The sequence below is a fragment of the Melospiza georgiana genome, chromosome 5, assembly GCF_028018845.1.
Source record: "Melospiza georgiana isolate bMelGeo1 chromosome 5, bMelGeo1.pri, whole genome shotgun sequence".
Lineage (NCBI taxonomy): Eukaryota > Metazoa > Chordata > Aves > Passeriformes > Passerellidae > Melospiza > Melospiza georgiana.
In genome coordinates, this window is record NC_080434.1 from 29,633,519 (window position 1) to 29,658,693 (window position 25,175).

At 38.9% G+C, this 25,175-nt stretch overlaps 1 protein-coding gene across 2 annotated transcripts in view; it reads left to right on the forward strand.

Annotated features, from left to right (window-relative positions):
• ARHGAP10 (Rho GTPase activating protein 10) overlaps window positions 1-25,175 on the forward strand; it is a 138,866-nt gene that overhangs the window by 103,208 nt on the left and 10,483 nt on the right. For both annotated transcript variants that reach the window (XR_009114490.1, XM_058024833.1), the window contains exons 19-20: window positions 681-831; window positions 15,593-15,755. Coding sequence is in view for 1 of the 2 variants with exons in the window: in XM_058024833.1 (XP_057880816.1) it covers window positions 681-831; window positions 15,593-15,755 (314 nt within the window). In the remaining variant the exon portion in view is untranslated. The remainder of the gene's footprint in view (window positions 1-680; window positions 832-15,592; window positions 15,756-25,175) is intronic.

A 25,175-nucleotide genomic window follows, 5' to 3' on the forward strand; every position in this document is an offset into this window, starting at 1 on the left:
GGAGTGGGGATATGCTGATGGTCGTGACTCAAAAGATAAAAGGATGACAGCAAATGCAATCCTTTTTATATGCATCTTTGTGAATGTCAGTATTTAACGTAAAATTGTCTCAATATGTAATAGTTAACAGAATAAATTATCACGTGGTTTGTTACTATGGTATTTCTCATTAAAAATCCCTGCCCACAAAGTTTTTCCCTTGCTTTCTTCAAGAGTGTGGTGTTTCTTTAATTAAAATGGCTGATATAATGCTATTGCAAGCTTTGAAAATTAAAATGGGTATTCTGGAAACATTACAGGTTCTAGCTAAAGCTATAAAGCATTTTGGTTACTGGTTCCTAGGTTAGTATCTTTCATTTTCTCCTTCCCCTCCATCCTAGCTGGTAAGTGTGGCTGCAAATGTTTTGTGTTTGAATTAACTGATTGGCAGCTTGGTTAATGGGTAGACAGTGCTATTGGTTATTTCCATATTATATTTATCTATTTATTTATTTATTTATTTTTAAAGCACTCATTAAAAACCCACGGCATACTCCCAAACTTGAAGGAATGGATTTTTTGGCTCCCGTCTGCTTTGAATGAAATCCAAAACAAATGTTGTTTGATAATGGTTTACAGTTGCATTGCACAGGTTGCTCGTCATGATAAATAATTAACACCCTTTGTGTTCTTGATTGCAGATTTTCAAAACCCTGCCTGATGCTACTTTCCCTGAGCCAATCTCTATGTCAGTATCTCCTCCAAATGCCCCACCAAGGCAGTCAAGAAGACAAGGACAGCGTATTAAGAGGCCTCTGGCTGTTTACAATCTCTGCCTGGAGTTGGATGATGGTAAGATGTTAGTAATAATTTCAGTCCTGCATCAGATGGGCTGTGTATCCTATCTCCAGGAGGTGTTTTCATTTCATGTTTCATTTGTATACATGTGTGGATGCACATGCACGCTGCTTTAATTGCTTTGGAACATGCAAAGAAGCAAGGAGAGCTGCAGAGAGAGGACAGCAGGGAGTACTGTCCTGTGACTTACGGTTAAAAGTAGGACGGACTGTTTTAAATATGCTTTTCTCCTCCAAAAAAGAAGCAGCTCCTGTTTCTTTGGGGAAATCTCTTTGACCTCTACTGAAGATTACACAGCCATAAGATAAATGGAGAGAGAACTAAAATTAAAGCAAATCTTTTATGAGAAGAGCTAATGCACTTTACAGTTAAATTCGTCTGGATTAAAGGCTCAGGTCACCACTGCACTGGAGTGGTGCAGAACCCACTACTTCACTTGAATCTTTAATACCTTGCTGTAACTAGCAGTAAATACTTGTCAACTTGCCTTACCACTGAAAAGCAGTGGAAAACAAAAAGAAGAGTCTTCCTTTTGTGTGGAGTCTGCAGTAGCAACATACACTGAGGCAAAGGGTGTATAATAACATCTTATATATTCTGACTGTTGGCCAGAACCAAAATAATTTTCCTGAAATTTTGTTGCTTGGGGGTATGTACAGTACTGAGGAGGCAAGTCAGGGCTCATTTTGTGTTACAGTTTTGTTCCACCCTATTCCTTTTCTCTCTCCTAATGTTTTTTGCCAATTGTCTTTTCACATGAGGAGCCATGGGATCAGGGCACAAAGTCCAGTTACAACAAGTGAAAATAAACAGAAAGGTTTTGGAATGATGCAGTAGTAAGAGATTCACTGGTGAACTGTCACTAAATTAGTGGTTAACAGTGGTTGGTTTCATAAGACAAGAACACAAATACCTATGACAGCTGTTAAGTGCAGCTTTTAGAAATAAACTCAGGACTGTTTATAGTTTCAAAGCCAGTTTTGCAAAGAGTCAGCAAGAAATTCAGCATTCCTGTCATCGGATTTGATTCACCAGAGAGATACAAAGTCTGTGTCTGTCTTTTCTTGCATCAAATGTGAAACTAAATGCCTTGACTAGAAGATGTTTAGGGGTATCTGCTTAAAAAGCTTAAGATGTGTTAATTTGAATAATATGCTCCCAAAAGCTAAGAAAGCTCTTGAGCTACATCTGCAATAATAAATTTATTCTCATCTGAAAAACAAAGGTAAACTGAAGCCAGTCACAGAGCTGCTCACGTCTTATTTTGAATGTGAGTCCTAGCAGAACCCAAGAAGTACCACAGCTTCTCAAACTCCATGGAGCAAGGTGCACACTGATGAGTTGACTTTGACCCAAACACTGCAGAGAAAAAGCACTTGGTAGGTTGTTTTTATTCTGAGAGCCAAAAATACAGTGTTACTGTTGAAGACTCTTATAAAGATTCTATTTTGCCAAAATGCATCCTTCTTCTTTTCTAATTTGGGCATCTTGGCAAAGAGCTGGGATGTTAAAGACTGTAATAGTTCTGTTTCATGCAGAACCTTGGTGCTTGTCTGGGATTTGTAGTGGGCTGAACTGTGCAATAGCCTAGTACATCATGGTTCATATTAAAACCATAGTGAAGGCTGAACTACTGCAGGTGAAATTTCGGTGGGATCTGGCAATAACATTTCCCCTTGTAACTGCTGAAAAAATGCTCTCTGTGGTCTGTAAAGCCACTACCAAAGGTAGCAGGATCCTCAGGCTGTTGGTAGCTGCTGGCCACATGCTGATGGCTCTTCTCCTTGTTCAGCAGCCCGCTGTGTCAGGACAGTGGGCAGTGGTTGGGACAATGGCTCTCGGGCACATGTGCCATGCACATGCAGTGCCTGGAGCCCAGCTGTGCCACTGCATGCTCTGAGCCACTGCCCCAGTGGCTGCAGGCTCTGTGCATCAGCCAGGCTCATGAATTACCTAGTCCTTGAGTAGAGCTCAGTGCCTCCAAACACACTCTGTGGCCTTCAGTTGCTTTCTTCTTTGCAGAGGGGTGAAGGAATAGAAGTGAGCCTGGGCTTCATTCCATATTTACCTAGTTTCTTGGCTAACAAATGCATGTTTTATAACTGCTCTTTGGAAGATTTTATCCTGTGTGTGTTTTTAACAGGAAATTAAACATTAAACCCCTTCCCTCCCCCCCGCCCCCCCCCATTCACAATGGCATGAGTTAAGCACCAGGCACAAGCCAGTGTTTTGTGTTTCCTGGATATGGCAAAATTATCATAATCTTGTTTTAAACAAGCAGCTGATACATATTTATATGTAAATATATTTGTAGACAAATATATCTCTAAAGTTATGGTAATTGTATATAAATATTCTCTATGCCTTGAAACTAGAACTATGTCGGAGACAAAATCTCTCTGTGCTGGAAAACTTCTCGAGTGTGTTTCTTTTAGGATTGTTATGCAAACCAGGAAATTGTTAGAAAAGCGGAAACAAGTCTTTAGCTATCAGCTGCTCCAGGGAGTTAACAGGCTTCAGAATCCACTGCTTGAATTGGAAATGCAGGGTTCAGGCCAGGTTTCTGTTTAAAAGCACGTTAGCAGTCGAGAAGCTTCTTGACTGCACAGAAAATGTATGCAGCAACCACCCAGAAAGGGCTGTAAGATATATAAATATTGATAGATATAATAGCTGAAGAACACACACTGCGTTTGATAAAAATCTTTATTTTGCCTTCTAGTAATTAGCTGTACTGAATTCTGATAGTGCATAGATTTTTCCTTCCTTGTACATGGCAATTAGATGATTAAACCTATTTGCAAACAATTCAAGGATTATATTTACTACCATGAGGATCTTTATTTCCTGAAAGACCGACTTGTATCACAGATGATGCTGTCTGTTTTTCTCTCAACTTCTTTGCTCTGTGGTAAGCCAAGTACTAAATTTTCACTCTGAAGTTTTTTGACATCCTAGTTTCTTAAGTAGAACTGGTCCTAATGGGGAACTCTGAGCTACTTTGCTATGTGGCCTAGACCCAAAGTTCTTATTTCAGCAAAATGCAGATTTGTCTGAGATTTACATTAAGACCATTTCCCATGTTTTTTAGCCTTCTAAATGAAGATTTGGGATTTGTTTTTTAGTGGTAGGTTGGTTTTGATTTTGGTTTGTTTGTTTGATTTGGTTTGGTTTTGGGTTTTTAATGGTTTTAATTTTTTTTTTTTATTTTGTTGGGTTTGGGTTTTTTTTAATCTATGGAAATTGCTTTCTTCTTTCCCCCTCACTATCTGAATGAACTTTACAGTGAATAGCAGTGTAGAAACTCCTATGACTTACAGTCTCAGTTATGTACAAATGACTTTTCATTGCCTCTCTGTCTCTCTATGCAGACAGGGAAAGACTGTTAGCTAGAACTGGAAGTTGTTTATCCCGTTCTAAACATGTCATAGGGTCTTTATTTTCCATTTGGGCAGTCAGCATCTATCAGAGGAGATTGCTGTTTACATTTCTCCTAGAGGGCAATGCAGATTTAAAATTTTGTTCCCTTACAATTTTATTTAAATTTTAATGTACCTTTCTTGTCTCGTAGCAAATGCAACAGGTTTGGGATTTCTTTTGTTTGTTTGATGCATTCTTTTTCTTGTATTTTCAGCGCCAGAGACTTAGAGATTATTAAACCATTTTTGCAGGGCTGTTAGAGCAATATGGGAAGAAAAGTCCTGTGTAAGGTAGGCTGTGTAATGCAGCCCATCCAGGATGAGCAGAGAATCAGCACAAGTTGCATAAGTCACACCTGGAGTTGAGAAATGGGTCATGTGTAGCACTTTGTCCAATGACAGAACAACTTGTTTTCTAAACCAGAATATACATCTTAAACCACAGGGCCTGCTGATGCCTTATTCTCTTTGAATACTCTCTAGGTGCCGAAATTTCTTCTTGGCGTGTACATGGACATAGCACATTAGTGTTGAAGGGGGGCTGCATTGTTCTTTTTTTAGGGCATTTGTGTCCTATCCCCTCACTCTGCAATCATATAGGGTGTTTTTGATAGCCTGCTGCTGTAAATTAAATACTATATTTATAGTGATTTAGAAAACAGATTCTTCTGCAGAATTTGAAAAGAAATAGAAATTAGAACAGCTACTTAACCCTTCAAAACTTTGTGCTAACTTATATTGCCCTTTGAAGTATTTCAGGACACAGTTATGAATGGTATGTTAGTGTTGAATAGAAGTAGCTGGTCTTGATTTTTTGGTGGGGATTGAAGCGAGACAGTGTCTTAATTTGGGTGATAAATTAATTTCCGTGAATTACTATGTCATTGAATTAAATTACTTTATCAGAGTAAATGTGATGCGTGTAATGGCTACATAGCAATATTCCCTCTCCCTACTCCTCCCCCATCCCTTCCTGCCCCAAACACAAGTAAAAAATCATAAACTTCATTTGGAATTACTGAGCAGAAAACCTGGATTTTAGAGGAAGCCTTGGACTTATGAGACTGGTCTTCAGGGCTGAAACAGCCCAGAACTGCAAGGTTGCAGGTGTGAAACCTGGCCTTGAACTCTTTCTATTTCTGACTTTGCTGCTTGGAAGTGTTTCTGTAACCTGGCACGTAGTAGGGGAAATGGAAAGGAAAGCAGCTACATAGGCATATCAAAAAGCCATAAGGCCCTGCAACACTTGCTTACAAAGCTATTGTTAACAGCTGAGCAGAACACAGCTATGCTGTCACAAAATAAATGCACCAATGTTAGTCATAAGGGGAAGATCAGGATGACTGCTGTTTGCCATGTGGAATTTCAGACAGTTTGTATTTCATCTTGCTGCAAGAGTAGCTCCTGCAATTCTATGTGATTCATCACAGCTTTTCCCACCTGATGGCTCCAAGTAGGCTGTGTGCTATACAAACTTAAAAGTATTTTTGAGCTACTGCCAGTGAAGGTAAAGCTTTTTCCTATGTAATTGTGGGTCCTGTTTTCCTATCAGAGTTGACTTCTGCTTGGAGAGCTTTGGGTCCACAGAAGGTACTTTTTTTTCTTTTTTTTTTAAGAGATACAGAATAATTTTGGTGCATACTTTGCATGCACAGTATACATTATCTGGTCATTTTAACCCTGTGAGTAATCTTTTTCCTGTGCTGCTAGCAAAAATCAAATTTGTGTCATGATGTAGTAGACATCTCCTAACTTTACCATCTCTTTGAATGAGGTGTATCAGATCTTCATGGCTGGCGTGAGAATTGCCTTAGTTCCATTGCCAGTGCTTGTCTGTTTTCAGTGTAAGAAATCTAGAGGCTGTAGAAATGTTCAAAGTAAACACATCCACGTGTTCACACACATGCATAGAACAGGAGTCAGGGGGCAGGGACAGGGAACTTGAATAGACTTAAAACTAGAATCTGAATTGAAAGAAGGAACAGGATCAGTCTTTCCTTGAGGCCAGACATTATTAAAAATCTCTGACCTCCTGTAATAATCCTTCATCTCTTTAATTCTCTACCTTCTGCACACAGACATACAGGGGCAGATAATGCTGTAAGAAGGCCAATTTGGCATGCTAAAAGCCATTAATCCCAGGCATGGAAGTCACTGACATATCTTTACTACATGCCAGCTGTGCCCTGGCCAACCTCTACTGGTAAAAGTAAATTCTTTCACCCAGCACACAAGAGTGTAAGTAGAGCAAGGACTTCAGCTCTTCAGTCACCTTCCTATGGATGAGAACATGCATTGCACTGAATTAGGGGTTTCCTCACATGCTCTTGCTTCTCTTTACTGGTGACAAGAATAGCAGAGATCTTGCAGGGGAGAGCTGGTGAACTTTTTATAGGCCTGATATGCAAGTTAGAAAATATTCCTCTTCTTGTTTTGCTCCCACTCTATCAGTGTTTTTGATTCAGTCAGAAAAAAATGTCTTCTTGTTTGCCTGTTAGCTTCTGGAAGTTTTTGTCCTATCTGCTCTTCTTTTTCTCTCTAATTTTCTGTTTTCTTCTTTTAAAAGTGGCACTTAGTGCAAGGTGAATCACATTGCTGTCGCTTCTTTCCTTCCCAGCTGTTTTTGTGACTTGCTGAACCAACAGGGAGATTGAAGGCGTTCTTAGGGGAGATCAACAAACCTGTCACCTGGATGTTCAATTGAAACAACTGACAAAACTTCCCCTAAGGGCTGCTTATCTTGTTTTCTGTAGTTTTTTCAACAAGCCATGGGTATCCTGCTTGATCCATTCCTCTACTGAAGTCACTCCTAGGGCAAAAGGAGAGAGGTGAACAAAACGAGAAAGGCAGCACAGCCAAGTGTCAGCAGCACAGTGAAAATATTTCAGAGTGGCTTTCTTGTGAGAGACCCATCAGATACACAATGTGGTAGCAGTTAGTCCTTGTCAGTGGACAGGTTGTGGAATTATTGGTGAGAAACTTCTTTTAAGAAGTCATAGGAAGTGACTGCACATGAAACAAGCTTAATAGCAAGAGAAAAGGAGACAACAGCATGATGTTATCCCTGTTTGACAGCTCAGAGAAAAAGCTTTTGAACACCTTACATTTTGGGGGTGGAAGCACCCTTACAGACACATCTTCGAGCTTCTTGGTGCCTGAATTGCCAGCCAAACAGAAAAGGAAATGGAATAATATTTTCATGGACTTGGAGTTTTTGATGGTATTTAAGAAGTGCTTCCGACTTAGGGAACTTTTAGGCCTGGTGATTGTACCCCTTCTTGGTCTGCTCTGGTTTTTCACAGTTCTCATTCTCATGGATTAAACTAGAGGGAACACCCTTGTATGTTTCACTACAGACCTGGACCATAGGTTAATGTTGCCTGGACTGGTGGAAACCCAAACTCAGTGCTACCAAAAAAGCTATGGAAGCAGTTGGACAGTCTGTTTATCTTAGTATTTGTCAGGATTTTTAGGAAGTAGCTTCAGTTCGTCGTTGCATTTTTCAACCATGAAATTGGTTGGCATCTGGCCAGGCTGGTAAGGCTGGAGATCATGTGTGGTTTCCTGCCAAGCCAGCTCTGGTAAAAATGAGTAATTGTTGAGTTTAGATACTGCTCTTGTTATCATGGTGTACACAAATCAAAAGAGGAACCCCTCTGCAGGCTTGTATCTGATTTCTGTTGTTTCAAAATTTAATTATGTGAATTAATTAACATCCCAACATTGTATCTGTGACTGTCTTGAACTGTTTTTCCACAGCTTGAGGAATAAATGGGGATTCTTTACCCATTTTAGTTTTAGATTGCTCAGTGAATGGCTATGTGTTTTTTGGATTTTATTGATGTGAAATAATTTGAGCAGTATTTCTTCTGATTTTGAAAGATGGCCTGCAGCAAGGGGGATATTCATTAAAATAATTGCTTAATTTTTACAGGTTAATTGTTTAATGATACCGGGTAAGTGCATCTCTAGAAAGATGCTTGTTAAAAATTGAACTTTGCATTTTAAAAATGGACAAAAAAATCAAAACGGAGGAGACCAGGACAGGATGATGGTCCCCAAACTCCACTTGCCTCTAATTAACTTGCAGATGAGCACATTTCTTTCCCTTTCCTAACCCCAACTCAAACACCTTGTGGCCTTTTGACTACAATTCTTGAGTTGCATCATCCAGTCTTGAGGCAAATTCCATCTAGCACAGCTTCCTCCTTTTTCCTGATGTATCTGAACCATTATGGAATTGGGGAAAACAACCTTGCTGCAGGAAAGCTACTTTGGGCCTAACACATGCATGCTGCTACATGCACACATTTGAAAAATATATGAAAGTTTGTCTTTATCTAGGAAAACCTTTAGTCAGCTCAAATAATTGTGTTAATTATTTTGTCTGAGAGAAAAAAAAGTAGCTGGAGCAGGGATCAGATTCTTGCTGCATGTGTTCTATGTGACAGCATGAAACTGATGGGAATGGGGGTTGTCTGCTGTCCATTTGTTCTGCTGGCTTGAGGCTGGATGAGTCTCTGATGTCTAAATTTATGTAAGAACTAACTGCATACCAGGGCAGGGCTGTTTTGTATAGGGTTTGCTACACTCTGGGTTATTAATGGGTACTTTTGGGTAATGGAATGTGGTAGTACAAATCTGTTTTTCTGAGTTTTTACAGGAATCTGACCTCCAAAATACCCATTATTCAGGAGCACTGAAATAATTCTCTTGTTTAGTTTTAGCATTCACTATGGTTACTTTTTAAACCAAATTATAGGTCACTAATAGCTTGCAATCACACTTTCACCTTGATTTGGAAACTGCTTGTTTAAAAAAGCAGATTCTGTGGTCTGGAGGTAATAAACAATTGACCAGTTTTAGTGGCATGACAAATGAAAGTACACAGCTTCTTAATTTACTGAGAAACAGATGACTTGGCTCCATTAATTCAGAAAACTTTTTAAAGTTGGAAGAAGTAGAAGAATATCTGAGTCGCCCTGGTGTTTCCCTACCACAGGATGAATGGTACAGTAAACAGTGAATAAAGAGGGCAGCCCTGCACCTAGAAAAGGCTCTTCTTGACTGCAGACTCCTCTGATAGCTATCACAGAAAACTTTCTTCAGTGGACTTGCTTCTAGCTTTCCAGGAATGGCTGAATTCTTTCCAGACTAGATGGTACATCATTTCATGGGATCATTTAAAGATTCATTAACTGTGTGAGGAAACTTTGGTTATGCTTTTTGTGCCTATTTTCTGTAGATGCTGAAGATCTAACACGTGGAACTAAATACTTACTTAATCAAGGATATTTATGATACCAATATTTTTTTCTGTCCCCGATCTGAGATTCCTATTAAAATGAAAATATAGTACATACCCATAAATTAATGTAAGAGCAAAGCTACTTTCTACTTGGTTGAACTTCTGGATTATTGTGGGACGTGAGCTATTTATGGGGAAGGAATGTTTGCTGTCTCAGAGTGGGATGCAGCTGTGATGCTGGTGGGGGAGGATGGGTGGCTGCACAGAGTGCAGCTGCTGCTTCCCCACCTCCTGATGCAGAAAATGGCAGACTTGAAGGTGGCAAAAGGGATTTTGCAGCATCTTTAACTTACTCTCCTCAGTAATTGTCCCCATCATCCCTTGTCTATGACTGTTTGTGTCAAAGTTGAGATGGATTTTTATCCTCTTATTTTACCATAATTTGCCCATGCAATGACCATTTAAAACATATATGACCCTGCTGTTTGGTATATTCTGTGTATCTCAACAGAAACAGTTACATATTCCTAATTTACTCCAGAAAAATTCTCTTTCATAAACTGTTCTTATTCTCTGGTTACCCTTAAACTGTAGACATTGGTTGTACTGTTGACATTAAAGATTAGTCTTGTTTTTAACATTAAAACATGTAATTCATTAGTTTACTTAAGCTGAAGTTGGAAGCAAACTGTCTCTTAAGCAAGTAAGTGATAGTGTTAACTCTGTGCTTTTCGTGGTCCTTAATACAAATGCTTTTTTTCTTATTTAGAATTCTCAGAGTAAAGTAAGGATCTGATTATTGACACTGCCAAAGTATTTCGGGGGGTTTTTTTTCAACTTTGGATGCCAACAAAAAATATTCTTAGACTAGCCAGATGGAAAAAGGAGAAAAAAAGGCAGTGGGGAGACATGTCATGCTCAGTTAGGTAGAAACTTAGTTCGGATTTCTGGTAAGGAGGGTCTGAGAGCTTTTACTGTCTGAAGTTCCTTCAGATAAAAAGCAGAAGGAATTGAAGGTTTTATGTATTTGCTGCATATGAGGTAGGTGTGAGTCTGTGCTGGTACTTTGGGGGTATCTTATTATGAGAAAGTGTGACATGAGGCAGGGAAGGGGGGAAGAAGGAGGATATTTGGGTTAGAAACTGAGGGGTTAGTAGTACCAGCTAGACACACCAGTAAATTGTTAGGATCAGCCTAAGATATTTATTATTTTCAAGATGGAGCTGGTCTGAAGCATGAACAGCCATAAAGGCAGAGCAGAGGCTGTCTGTTGCAGAGGCACAGTGAAAGCTCAAAGGCTTGGATGAGTGTTGTGATTAGATCAGTGAAACAAGAAGTTCATTTACATGACAGTTTAAAAGGATCCATGCAGTCAAAAAATTTAAATAGTATGCAAAAGGTGGTGAGAATGTGAAACAAGTTTTAACTCTCTTGATAGTAAAATTGGATCTTACACCTATTTGTGTAGGATGGGGACAAGAATTGTAGAAGCAGCTTGATGGCAGCTCTAGAAAGATGGCCAAGCTGAAGGCACTCAGAGCCTTCCCACAAATATGACGAAGGGAAGGTGAAGAGTTGATGGCTGGAATGTTGACAGAAATTTGTGAGATGTCATATAGACTTACTGCTTTTGTGCTGAGAACTCTCATGTCCTTCATCTGTTCAGGCTCTCTTTGGCACCCAAAAATAAGTGTAATATGAGAGAAAAAGGAGGGGGATTGACATTTTTAGAAGGAGAAGGTGAAGGCACCAAGAACACCAGACTGTATGCTCAAAGAATAATATAAATGAGCTTTAAAGGCAGTCACATCTTGCATGTTTTATAAGGTAAGAGCTTATTAGAATTCAGGTGGTAGGAAAGACGAGTAGGAAGTTTCTGGAGCTCCTCTTCGAAACGACCTGTCAGTCCAATGTGGCAGTCAGCTTTTTCATAGGAGTGGGAGACCTGACAGTGCTGCTCACTGGAGAACAATGCTGGAGATAAAGAGGAGTGAGAGGAGAGAAGTGGTAAAATATACTAGACTATCAATATTAGGAGCCCCTGACTTCTGAGGTAAAAGGAAACCCATAAAGCTGATTCAGTTCCAGCAATGTCCTTAACATGCACTTGAAGAAACAAAACATGTCAAAACTTAAAAGCCAGGTCTCCAGCAGCTGAGGGTCTTTACTGGTTCTACAAAGCAAACTGCAGGAAAAGGGCAAGGGGATGGAAAATGGGGAAACAGCTAGAAGTCAATGTATGTTACAAGTTCTGAAGAAGTGTCAAAAAGAACTTAGTTATGATAATCCATGTGTAATCAAACACAGATGTTCACAGGTAGGTCTGTTGCTAGGTGAATATTTTGAATAATGCAAAGTCACCTAACTTGTCTGAAAAAAGGTCTCTGGTCATGAGGTTCTGTAGCTTGGCAATGTTAATTTTTAAAACATCTTGTAGCTTGCTGAAGAAGTTTGAAGCAACTGGAGGAATGCTGATGATGTAGCAGTATTTAAAAGGTAAATACAGATATTTGACAATATATTTGCACATGAGACAAAGTTAGGAGACTTGCAAATAATAACAAGGCAGTAGGATTATGGTTGTGTGCTAAGCTGCGCCCATTCAAACAAAATAAGTGTAGTTGTATTGAGAAACAAATGTAGAGATTTTAGAGGGAAAACATAGCCCAGAATTACAGAAAGGAGCATATCCTTGGAAACAATGACTCTCCTAAGTCTGTTGGTCACAGAGGCCAATCAACTCATCATATTATTAACTTACATTAATGGCTAAAACAAGTGCCAGCCCTGGATGTACAAATGGGACTGATGAGTATGGGTAAGTAGTGGAATTAATGCTTAATGTCATTCTGATGGAACCACAGCAAAACCTCATAGAATCACATCTGATGTAGCCTCTTCAGAGAGAACACTGGGAAATTCTAACAGCTTTATAAACCAGGTATGTGATTCCACAGCTGCAAAATCCCTCCCTCCAGTAAGAGATTTGGTGTAAAACTTAAAAAGGAGATCATTGAAATACTGTCACACAGCACAGAAACCTGATATGAGAGGCAGTATAATAATTAGTAGCGCATATTACACGGGTCATGCCTGAAAATAAAGCCTAACAAAGTGAAGGTGCATGCATTGATTGGCAAGTCTGTTAATTAGTAACCAATTGATTCTTCATTCCCTTTATCATCTGCTGATGTTTTCAGACAATGACTATTTGGAAGATGTAGTTTGACCCCAATATGAAATGGGCATTAATCAAAAGCAGGTTATTAAGCTGAATGAAGAGATAATGAGGCACAGTTCTGTTGCCTCTGCCATGCACAGGGCTTACTGTAATTTCTTAAGTTAGCAGAACTTTTGGCACTGACATACAGGGTGAGGTCTTTGTGCTGTTGCAATCATAGCAATGACCCTATATTTTGAGGATTTAGGTTTGGAGCATATATTGTTTTTAATAATGAAAATGTGCTAGGTGGTCATTAGTCATCTGTATTTGCAGTTATACAGAATTGCCTCTTCCTGAATAAAAATATTGTTTTACTTTAAAAAGGAAGATAACTGAAGACATCAGAAATGTGAAGTGTCTTTGAACACGTTTTTAGAGGGTTTTTACTTAATCCCATATAATTTAGCAGGCGTTTTCCTGTTTAAATACCTGATTTGTTTTTACTGTGCAAAACCCAGTCTTAGTTTTGGGAGTTCAGTGCAGTACAGACTGTGAGAAAATACTGGCTCAGGAAGGAAGAAGTAAAATTTGAGGAAAGATTTAACACACAGTTTAATTTAAGATAATGTCAAACATGATTGCTTGTATACTACAGTCTCCAGTGTTGACTCTGCTGTGCGTGACTGAAGTGTTCAGTGTTTTGGGGTTGAACTGCTTTTGTGTGTTCTGGGAAACAATTCAACAGAATATCCTCTGCATTCTGTGAGGGGGTGCTGTGAGCTGGTCATATTTGTAATATTAAGAACCAGATTAATATTCCTTTCAAATGTGTTTTAGTAATGCTGAGTGAATGGTTAAGGTAAATGTGACCTTCTAATATGGTATATGTTGTTTGATAATATGGACTGTGCTACTACTACTGCTTTGGAAGGAAATTGGGATGGATTAAAAGAACTTAACTCCAGTTCTAAGGAATTTAGAAAGTAAGGTTGCAGTACCACTGTCTGATCTCTCGGATGTTTATCACGGTGACACATACATCTGCAAATTAGATGTAATGAATTAGTTTTTACCTGACACTCCTGTGATTCTCATGTTCTGTAAATGTGTAGCAGCAGCACCGTGGCCTGGGTGCAGTGGGGAGGTGCCAGGTGAGCAGGATTGCCACAGTGCAAGTGACTCATTTTCCCAGGTAATGTTCTCCTCCTCAGAGCATATCACACTTTGGTGCTACGGGCTAATTTAGATCCTTAAATTAGCAGCTGCTTGGGGAGAAATTTCCAGATGATCACTTTTATCATTTCACTGTTTTCAGTTGTATGTCATTTTACTCTCTAGGGAAGTTGTTCTCTCAGAGCTGCTGGGAGGGGATGGGGGTGAGGATGAGATGGCTGGGGAAGCAGCTGAGGGCTTTGCTAACTCTGAGCTATTGTAGCAGAAGAAATTGAGGCTGTGACAGAGTTATGAGGAGGATTTTTTCCATCAAGGGTGGCTTTTCATTGTCCACATTTGTTTTGCTGTGGTGTTGAACTTTTCATTAATTAAGAAAAAAATCATAAATTAAATGATTGCAACAGTAATGCTTAGCTTGATGGAGTAGAGTTAAGCTCAGTTGTTCCCTGAGCAGATGCTAGTTAATTTAGAAATAGAAAGTAATGTTGTACAGGACTTCATCTTGTATATTACTATGTATGGGACATATAACTTGGTAAGACAACATGATATTTGAACAGCTTTTGATTGTATTGTTTCGATGCTGTGTTAGGACATAGTTGTTAATTTTCTTTCCCCAAAAACTTTTGGCCCCAAAAGAGCAGAACTCTTTTACAAAGATGGTGAAGACAGTGGTATCTAATGCATGCTAGCCTTTTCTGGTGGTGTTATTTGGCAGGCTTATGGGTTGTGTTCATGAGTGCTACTGGGAGTAAGATGGATGGAGGAAGGGATGCAGGGAGCCTTGTAAAGGGTGGCTGGAATTGATCCTTATATGTTAAATATTAATATATTGAAAACAGCTACAGGCCCCATTTGAGACTGCTGGCTTAGCTGTGCTGGATACTTTAATGCTTGCAAACATCCTCATTTCATGCACCTCCTTTCAAATTTATGAAATGTACAGCTGATGTTTAAAAAATAAAGATTGAAAGGAAAAGGGTATGTGGGTGAAGGTGAGCTTTTCAGTGAAGAATGTGCTGTTTGGCTTGATGTGTCAGCATGGTTTGCAGTGACCACTCTGACACATTGGTAACTTTATCTTATGGTCCTTGGGATAGGAATGCTATTCCTTTAATGTTTTTCTAATCAATCATATTTGAATATGTTGCCTCTCAAGTGATATCTGAAGATTAGCCTAAGAAAACAAGTAGATCAGAATACAGTGAACTCTCTTAAAATAACACCATTAGAAAGGAGTAATAAAACTAGCATTTTTGGGTATTGTGTGTTTGTTAGAGATCTCTTGCTTATTCTGACCTTTCTAAATGTCATTGTTTCATGTTTGAGAAGACTGTGCTTATTGTATTTGAGAGCACTCATTTCCTCAAATGTATGTTAAATTATCTTTAGAGACTGTTTTGAGGGTGATGTGCAAATGTGCATAGCTGTTTTCTTATCAGAAGTGTTGCCTTTGTCTAAAAACACCTCCCCAAAATTTAGCATTTCATTCACATAAAACACAACTGAAAAGGGACTGGGAACACAACACGTGTTGTATGTGAAGAAAGCCTGGTGAGAACAGTGGGCGGAAATTGTGCAATGATACCTTTTGGGGAAATACTGGGAGATTTCTTATCCTCCAAAATACCCAGTGGAGATGGAACAGAAAGGTTTCTTCTCTTACATATTTCAGGGCGTTATCTCCAAGGCAGACTATTTGGCTTTATGAGATAATTCCTTCACTATCCTGACTTGTTCTCTCTTTCCTAGCTGACAGTCACAGCTCTCCCAGAGAAGACACCCCAACTGGGAGCATGGATTCTCTTTCTTCCCAGTCCCCAACACCTGCATTCTCCAGCAGCCCCCTTGGCCTCTTGGACGAAAATCACCTTATCATGGACAGTGGAGATCTTGCAGGCTGGACAACAAATCTGTAAGTAACTGAATATTAAGGATGTTTCCACTGGTATGATTGTGAAGCACATTTTCCATTTCAGTTTGGTGAGGAGTGATTTTTAGAAATTGCATATAATTGTGTTTGTTTTCTTCTGCTACAGAAAGAGGTGTTTGTGTTGTGGTGGAGCTTAGAGCCTACTTGAATGCCTGTAGGAAAAATGTTCTATTGAAATCTACTTCATTTTCCATTTACCTGTTAAACATTTTAAATGGTTTTAATTTTTTTTTTATTTAAGCAGCGAATATATAATTTATTCTCTATATGATGTTTTACCCTAGTTTTATTTCAAGAAAACATTAGGTACATTTAGATGCCATAGTGCTAAGATTTTGGGCCCAGCTTTGGGTTTGGATAAACACTCTGCAATGAGTGTGTGCTCAGATGCTATTGTCTAAGAACATTATTATTTTTAATCTCTTCTTAACAAATTAAGTGCCTGGTTTCCAATGGAAGTGCAGTCTGTCACGTTCAGTAGGTGCTGTAAGTGTTCTGTCTTTGAGCATGACTTAAATTTAGCAGAAATTGACGTCGAAATGTTAGTCCTGACTCTCTAATACCTGTTCAGGTTTGATACACAAAAAGCTGACCATGACTTGTTTTTAAATCAGAGTTGAACTTGAATTGAATTCTCTGGTTTGCTATTCATTCAGACTTTAACCACTATCAAGACAAACTTTTCCAGCCTTTAGTGCCAAGAACAGTGGAAGGAGCAGGTCTGGAGAAAAGATCTGTTACAAATATTTTCCATAATGGCATTCTGAGTAGCCAGCTCTGGTGATGAAACAAGAGTAAAATGTATGTGTAGATGTACATAACACATGAGAATATATAGATAGTCACAAAGCAATTATTAATAATAAACTGCTGACTTGAGTGTTTATTAACTAGAACAGGTTTTTTTTCTCTCATCTGTATTGAAAGAATTCCAGATTTATAGGCATTTTCCATAAATGTCGTTTCTTCAGTAGAAGTCTGAAGTTACTCTTCCTTTATCTTCTTGTACTATCCTCTAGAAGTGAGTAGAATTAGCAACTAATTGTACTTACCAAAGAGAGGTGCATGTGTGGAAAAGATGCTGTAGTTGGTATAAAACTGGACTGTCAGTGAAAGCTAATTAAGGAATGCAGGTTTAGCAGGACAGTGATAATGTCACATCAGAGAATAAAAGGAGGAGTGGTGGTTTTATCCAGAGAGTTTGGATATCCAGGGAACTTCAGGTGTTTGAAAGAACATTGCTTTTTGTTTGTTTGTTTGTTTATTAATTTTCATCAAAAATTATACAGCACTGGTGTTTTAGAAACCTGACTTGATGGCTTGAGGTTTTCTGCTCAGTAGGAAACAGTACTTAGAGTTCTCTTAGGAAGGAAAAAAAATAAAGGTGCATGGTATGTGCATTTAGATAATTTGTCAAAAGTAGTTTCTTTCTTCCACTTGCCTCTCTGTGAAGTCTGCTTAAGAGCTGCCTCTGTAACAAGCCTGGACAGTGACAGAATAGTCTGTGAACGTTGCATTCTTTCTTTCCTCTGCTTTCTCACCTCAGACTGGCTTCTCTTTGCCTTCTAGTTTGGGTGACTCAGAGGGCCCTGCCTTAAGAAATAAAACCCAAACCAAACCATAGAGCAGCTCCAGTGTAGTGATGGCAGAATGTAGCTCAGGTAGCTCTCACAGCTCCAGGAAATGTAGCACTGGCTGTTAGTTGTAGACTATTCTCATAAGATGGACCAACCCTTAGAGTTAGGTGAAGAGCAAACCTGTTTGTGCAGAATTTCAAAATGTTTTGTATTTTGAGCCAAACTGGGACAGAATCAACCCTTTCTTAAATCCACAGTATCATCCCTCAAATGGTGTTGCAGGTGTTCAGTGATCTGCAGCACGTGCCATAGTGAGTCTAGGGGAGATGGAATTACACCAGCGGATCCGGTTCCTCGGGTTCCTGCTGATGTTTGTAACACATGGGTGTTCCGTGTCCGAGATCGATCGCTCCCGAGTTATGCAGTCAACAAGGTGATGGGGACTTCTTTGTGGCAGAAGATTGCTTGCAGCTTTTCCCAGGGAGGCATGTTGCATTGTGGGTCAAGATGTGTCAGATATTTCAAGAGCTGGTTTACACCAGTAGTTTGTTTTAAGCAAGAGTACGTGATGGGTAGCAAGAATACCTTTTGTGGTATTTGTTTTCAAGAAAGAAGCTTGTTTTTTTCCAGAATGATAGCTGTTGTCACCATGATGTTTCCTGGCAGAAATTTTTGTGATGCATGCCCTTTCCTTGTCCCACCTAACAAAGCAAGAGCTACAGCTTCCAACATGGTGAGGTGAGCACCAAATGGAAGCAAATACACTCTCACCTCGTGATGGGCTCTAGGAGGGGCTTCATGTCCAGAGTGGTGAAAGAAGCAAAGAGAGCAAGGGCTTTGCCACCCATGTGAAATATCTCACAAAGGCCCGACTGCTCAATTGTCACGTCAGCATTTAGAGATGTGCCGTGCATACGGTGTAGCTTGAAGGTGATGTTTCACATATGTGCCATTCTGAAGCCCCGTTAAGCTGTTGGTTTTCATGTCTGTAAGTGTGTGTGTCTGCCTGATGCTAGATTTTCTCTGAAAGCTCTGTGTGGATCAGACATATGTCCTGTGTTGTCACGTGCTGCTGTAGGGGTGAGTAGGGACTTGGGTGGTGCTTGGCAGGGGTGGTTCTCAGTGGAGACCTGAGTTTGCTGCTTTAAGACTATCATGCACCCTAAACTTTCTTTAACCTTTTTCCTGAAGTTATTTTTAACTTCACACTTCCATCTAGAGCCAAATACTAAAAATAAATAGGTTTTATTTTTACATACACTCTATGGTAGAACATAGGGGGTTTTTTTCCCCTGTCAATCACCAAGTTACGCAGGAGTTTCTGTAGACACAGGATTCAAACTTCAGATAGCCTAGGATGGGTGAATTACCACTTCTACTTGATGGAGCACTGTGTCATAAATATGTACTGTTTGAAAATACCTTCTATCCACAGATGCTTTGCACAAGGTGATTTCAAACATAATAAATTCATAATTATAGTTGTGAGCTGAGTAAAGGAGTGCTCTCCACTAGTATGGACATTTTTTTCCCTTTAAGGAAGAGCAGCAACAGCAATCTCAGTTTAATGTTAACCACAGCATTTGCATTCTTCCTTTTTTCCTCTCTTACTGTCCATACAGACTCTCTCCTACACAATTTCTGATTTTTCTATTGCATTTGCCCAAAAAGTAAGTAAATCTGCCACATCTTTTCTTCAAGAGGCTTGCTGGCTTTTTGCTGGAGGATATGACCCTTCCTAATTGGCACTGAAAAATAGTACACCCTAATCACTCAGATTTTATTCCTGTGGTGAAATTTTTAATAGTTCAACACATGTAGTTTCCTAAGAGGAATTCAGGATTTCAGCTACTAAGAGGCTGGATAGCCTTTCTAAGCTAGTCCCCAGACTGTTTTGATAGTAGTGATGGTCTTGAGCTTGGAAATATGGATTAGAAGGAGTTATGGGTAGCTGTTAAACTACATTTGAACTGTGGATCTATAGTCAATCCTCCCTTTTACCTGCAGTGGAAAGTTAGTGATACAAAACTTGAATTTCACCCTATTCCACTATGGCTTTGCACATGCAGAAGACGACAGTGATAGCTAAACTGGGTATACATCTCAGTGTCTAATAAATATACTTAAGCAAGTAAAGACAACGTCCAGAAATTTAAAATCCTCTTAATAGTGAAGAAGGTGGTATTGCCAGTTTCAGTATCACATGTGGAGTGGTGTAATTAAATTAAAACAGGGCGAGGGAAACCTTTTTTTTCAGCTGCTGTGGTTTGATTATAGAATTTACTTACAGAATCATTTATTGATGATCCTGTCCTATTCAGCCTTTCCAGAGCTCTGGCTGTAATGGCAGCTCACCTCTGATGGATTAGTACAGGTTTCCTTCATTGCAATGACTGATTTGTCAAAAGGTGGATTACCAGTCATGCCCTAAAATACTGTGGGCTGCCTTATGTCTTTTTTCGCTTGACCTCAGAATGAACCAAAAAAGCTGAACACTTGGTATTCTCTGGACTCGCTATGTGTTGTAATTAATCTTTCTGAGGACCTTTTTCTGATAAGGAAAGATTTGTTGCTGTAACTGGCCCCTTGTTGTCACGAGATTTCTTTGTGCTTACAGTACAATGCCCTGTGCCAGGGCTTATCTACAGACATTACAGACTTACCCCTCACAGTGCTGGGTTTTCAGAATTGGGTCAGTCCTCCTTTTTTTGTTGAAAGTATCCTACACTTACTGCATGATCACTTCTTCATTCAAATCATGGAAATGAATGCCTTGTTTCTCAGTTGGAGAGTTCATTCTTGGGATCTGAGACTGCAGGATGTCTGGGTTTTCCAGGGGACTGGAACATGGTGACTTGATGGTTGTTCTGTATGGAGTTATGATGCAGGGTATGGAATAGCCTTCCTCAAGATGATACTGAGTGTCTGTTTACCTTGCGTGTTCTTCTTTCCCTCTCTAAGCCTTTGGGATTTTGCAGTTGGAGGGGATGGAAAGCATTCCTGTCCCTCAAACATTTTCAGTAGTGTAGGTGGGTGCAGGGCTTGTTAAAGCAATTACATTTCTGGGCTAATAATGGTAAGATTTATAGTTTCCAAACTGAATCTCACCTTGATGCTTCTGTAGGAGCATGCAGGGTACAGTCCTGACAGTCCAAATACCAAAGTGTTCAAAGTCCAGAGGACAAATGGAAGCACCATTATATAAATGGATTTATATTTGAAGCATCCAATATAAATGGATTTTCAGGAACGTGCAAGGGACTAATGGAAGATGAAATAATTCAGAGTTTGTTTTTTTTTTTTAATTTCTTATTAATTTTTCTTAATTGGTTCTCCTAACAGTAAAAGATTCTGTTACCCAGTTCAATGGTATGTAAGTGCTACACTGTGGATCTAGTTTTGGGGTTTTCAATATGCAAAATGGTGACAAGATCTGTGCTGTGCAGCATCCAGGGTTTTTTTGACCATGCTGGGAAGATGTTACTCATTCTTCATGAAATCTCAACCTGTTCAAATTGCTGGTGAGCAACCTGATGTTAAAAGAGCCATCAGATGGCAAGGATGGGCAGAGATAGTGATGTTCTGCACATAACAGGAGCCTTGGAGATAGTTATTAATTTTGTTTGACTTCTGCGTGAATTCCCATCAGCCTTGTTATATCTACATCAGTAGACTGCATGTCTAGTCTCCTTAAAATGGCAATACTTTCTTTTTTGTACCTTCTGGCAGTGGTGTGAATTTGCAGTTTTACATAAAGGATGAGCGACTTCGGTTTCACTGTCTTGAAAACTTATTATAAAATCTAATGTCACCATCCTGTTTTATTGAAAGAAGGTGCTCTAGCTGCTGTTGGGTCATTGTGCTTATTCTGCAGTTTGTTTTTGTTTCAGCTGCCACCTCTTCAGTGACTCAGCACTTTGAGAGCGGGTTTAGCAGAGCAGGCACTTCTTTTTGTACCCTTTCGTTATGCAAGCAGAGCAAGAGCCCTCATTTTGCAGCTTCTTTGAGACAGGCATAATATAACTTAGTCATGTGGCTCGTACAGAACAGACCTTGCCATCTCCTTGGCTGCCAGGGAGCTTGACAGCAGCACTGCTGTGTGAGCACAGGGTAAATGGTGTGTGTGCTCAGGGCAGGCAGGGGTGTGGATGCAAGTGCTGGAATGAGCTAAAGTTTCCTTTTTAAATTTTTAAAAATTGTTATTATTCTTTTCTTTTCTTTTTTTTTGCATTCCTCCAGGGTAACACAGCCCCCTCATTTCTTTTCACCTGAAAGGAGCAGCGGTGAGGTGTAAGCTTATAGATGTACATATTTCACTTTTGCTTTGTCTGAATTATCATTTAAAATGCTTCAACTTGGGACAGCTGCTGTAGACATTAGCTTTGGATTTACCAGACTGGCGTGAAAGATCATTTCACTAATGTGTTAGCTGCCTCACTGAGACTTCACAATCCAAGTTAAAAACCCTCTATTTCAGTGCTGACTGATGTGCTCTGTATAAATGAGGGTTCAGGAAAGCTGCGTGCATGTCACATACTTGAAATGTTGAGGATGCAGTTTCTTTCCAGGGGGAACACAGATGGGGAAATTCTGGCCTTCTGTTTGTCTCCAGCTTTGCTGCAGCTACGACAATTTTTAGAATTTTGGCCACATTTTTCTGCTCCTCCCTCCCCAGGGCACAGAGGATTTTCAGGTGCAGGAAGACATGGTGGTGGTCACTATTGGCTTGCATAAAGAATCATCAATAACCAACACCCTTTGATACACACTGTCATCCTGTAATGAAACCTTTCAGAACGCTTTCATTGAGTTTGTCAGCCAGACACTGTGATACGACAGCCGTGGTGCTGCCAAACTTGTCTGAAACAACCCTCTTTTTCTCAGGAGTTGCAGTGTAGATTCTTTTCACAGACTCTCTTCCTTGCTCTCAAGATAAGAGGCTGCTCTTTAGCTGTGTTACCTTAGGAACCAGCCAGATAAACATCCAATAAAATCTTGTTTTCAGAAATTTCTTTCTCAATATCAGTGCAGAATCTCTAGCTTATTTTCAGTAAAGCCATTCCCCCCTCCTCCCTTTTCCCATCGTTCACTATGCTAGACAATAGCTTTTTTTCCTCAAAGAGAGATGGTTATGTCAGCCTTTTTGGGTTTTTTTCCTACCCACAGAAAATGCATTGCCTTCATTTTAGCCTCAGGATTTCTTCAACATACCTTCTTAAAGTTGAGATGCTGTGTGATAACACACGCAATACTTTCTAATATAGCATCATCTTGATAAACAAGGTGTGCAGATCTTTACAGCAAGGCAGCCTTGCTGTGACAAGAGCCTTTTCAAGGAAAAAACAATAAAATCTAACCTTTTGTTGCTTACACACCGCAACATTGGAAATTATTTTTCTCATTGAGTAAAACCTTCTATTTCAGTAAAAAGAATTAAATGGTTCCTGAGGTAACCAAGTACAGTAAATAAAAAAAAACACAACTCAACTGAATCCATAAATTTTAGGATGTGCTTAATAGTTAAAGCTATCAACATTTCTTTTTTCTTTGTTTTCTTTCTTCTTACTGTGGTGAAGCTATTGCTGTTGAAAAATGTGTTGGGTTTTTTTGTCTCCTGCTGGATGGTGGAGCATGATCTCTTGCTGGGTAACCAGGAGCCTAAAGTGACAGGCAAATTCTGCTGCAGTGTTTTCCCTACAGCTGTAAAGTATTAAGGGAATTCATCAAAAAAGTGGGGGAGGGAGCAGCCCAGCACTCCACATACCTGTACTTCTGGAGTGTTTTTCCACTACAACTGTTGGAGTGGCTCAGAATTTGTAGAAAACCTGCCAATTTTAGCATGCTTCTATATAATCCTGTCTGGTAAAGGACAGTGTAGTCTCACTTGGTGATAGATTGCAATTCTTGTTGAGTCTCTGTAATTTGAGAAATCGACATGCCATAGCATGGAACTGAACATTTCATTTCATCTCCTGTTCCTTTATGTGCACACCTCTTTCTCTTTTTTTTTTTTTTTTTTTTTTTTTTTTTTTTTTTTTTTTTTTTTTTTCCCCCTTCTTTCTTTCCTCTCCAAGTCTCAGCAAGAAACCATCTGGTATTTATTCCAAGTATTCTTAAGAATGACCAATGCTTCCCTGGGTCAGAGGGTTCCTTTTGTGCTCTCTCTGTTCTGAGCATTGCTTTGAAGTCATGAATTCTGTGTGAGGTGCAGGTGGTGTGTGTTGTTCTAGAGCTGATTGAGTAAATTGCAGAGATTACCATGATGTATCCATCAATGAAATATTTAACAAATGCAAGTTTTAATATTCATTTGTTGAAAATTAAACCACACACCTGAAGTTGCAATACAAAAGGCCACTAGATAAATATTCTTGAATTATGAATACTTTGCATTAGAGACATTTTAATACTCCTTTGGCAATATACTTGGAGTGTTATTTTTCTGTTTTCAGTAGTTTTACAGGTTTCAGAAATGAGCCTAACACCAATCCTTATCCCAGAATCAGGGAATGGCTTAGGTTGGAAGAGACCCTAAAGATCACATCATTTCAAACCCCCTGCCAAGAGACTGATTTGAATTTAATAAATAGCAAGGAAAATATTTTTTCTTTTAGTCTCAGGACTGTTTTAAGTAGAAGAGTTTAGTCTGTGCAAGTAGGAAACTTCTTTTAAATTCACTTTTGAAAAACTTTTTTCTTGTATTCACCTGCTGAGTTAAAATTAATTCTGTATGTAGACATTATGAGTGAGGAATGATGAAGAAATTATTTACTTTTTGGAAAACTTTATAAACTTTACAGTACCACTGAGGATTGTTTTTTTCTTAGTATTTAGAGAAAATGATCCAAATGCTGGTGTTCATTTTTTTGGTTTGTATGAATGAAGTCACTTTTAGCTGAAGTTTTTTCTTTTATTTGAGGAATTTTTTTCAATTATTAGGTAAAAATGGGAGGAAGGAGACAAGTTGAAGTTAAAGAAAACCCTAAAATTCTATAGGTGCTGCTCCTAAATGTATGTTATTATTGGAAGATATAAAAAATTGTGCCGTGGAAGATTCCCAGGCAGAAAAGATGACTGGATATCCTCTTCCCAAAGTTAAGCATAAAATATGTTTCCAGACAGCATGATCCTGCTCATCATTCAGTTTAATGCATATGATTCCTTTCCTTATTTGGTAAATCTGATAATTTTTAAAAGCAGAACATGTTTTGACAAAACCTTCTGGTTATGATTCCAACACATTTAAGTTTCATTTTTACTAGTAGAATTAACTATAGAATGCTGTTTTATAAACTGTGAATTCCAGTTTTTATTCAAATGCCATCTGATACATTTCCAAAGGAAAAGCCATTGTCTTGTTATAAGGAATGTGAAATTCACATTATAATGTACTAAATTAAAAAAAAAAAAAAAACAAAATAAATGCCTGCTTAACTATGTAATTGCTAGAGTGACTGAGATATGAGTTTGTAAAAGTTAAATTTGATTGTAAATCATGCTATGCAAACCAACAAATAATGATAATTTCTTCTAGAAATTAAATATCCCAATGTACAATAAGATAAAAATTAGCTATCTAAGTTAGATTTCCTGCTTTCTTCTATTCATCTACAATTATAATAGGGCTGATTCTTGATTCCTCTTTTTGCTTGATCCACTCCATTTTGATTTTAGGTGTGCATTTAGACTCCCACAAAAACCTTCTTGACTGAGTTCTTAGATTTCGGTGGTGCTTTTCAGATCAATGCTGTCTAAGAGATGAATCTTGGAGTAAGACAAAGTCATAAATGCTGTATTGGAAAGTCTCTGCTTCTGAGGGAACAAT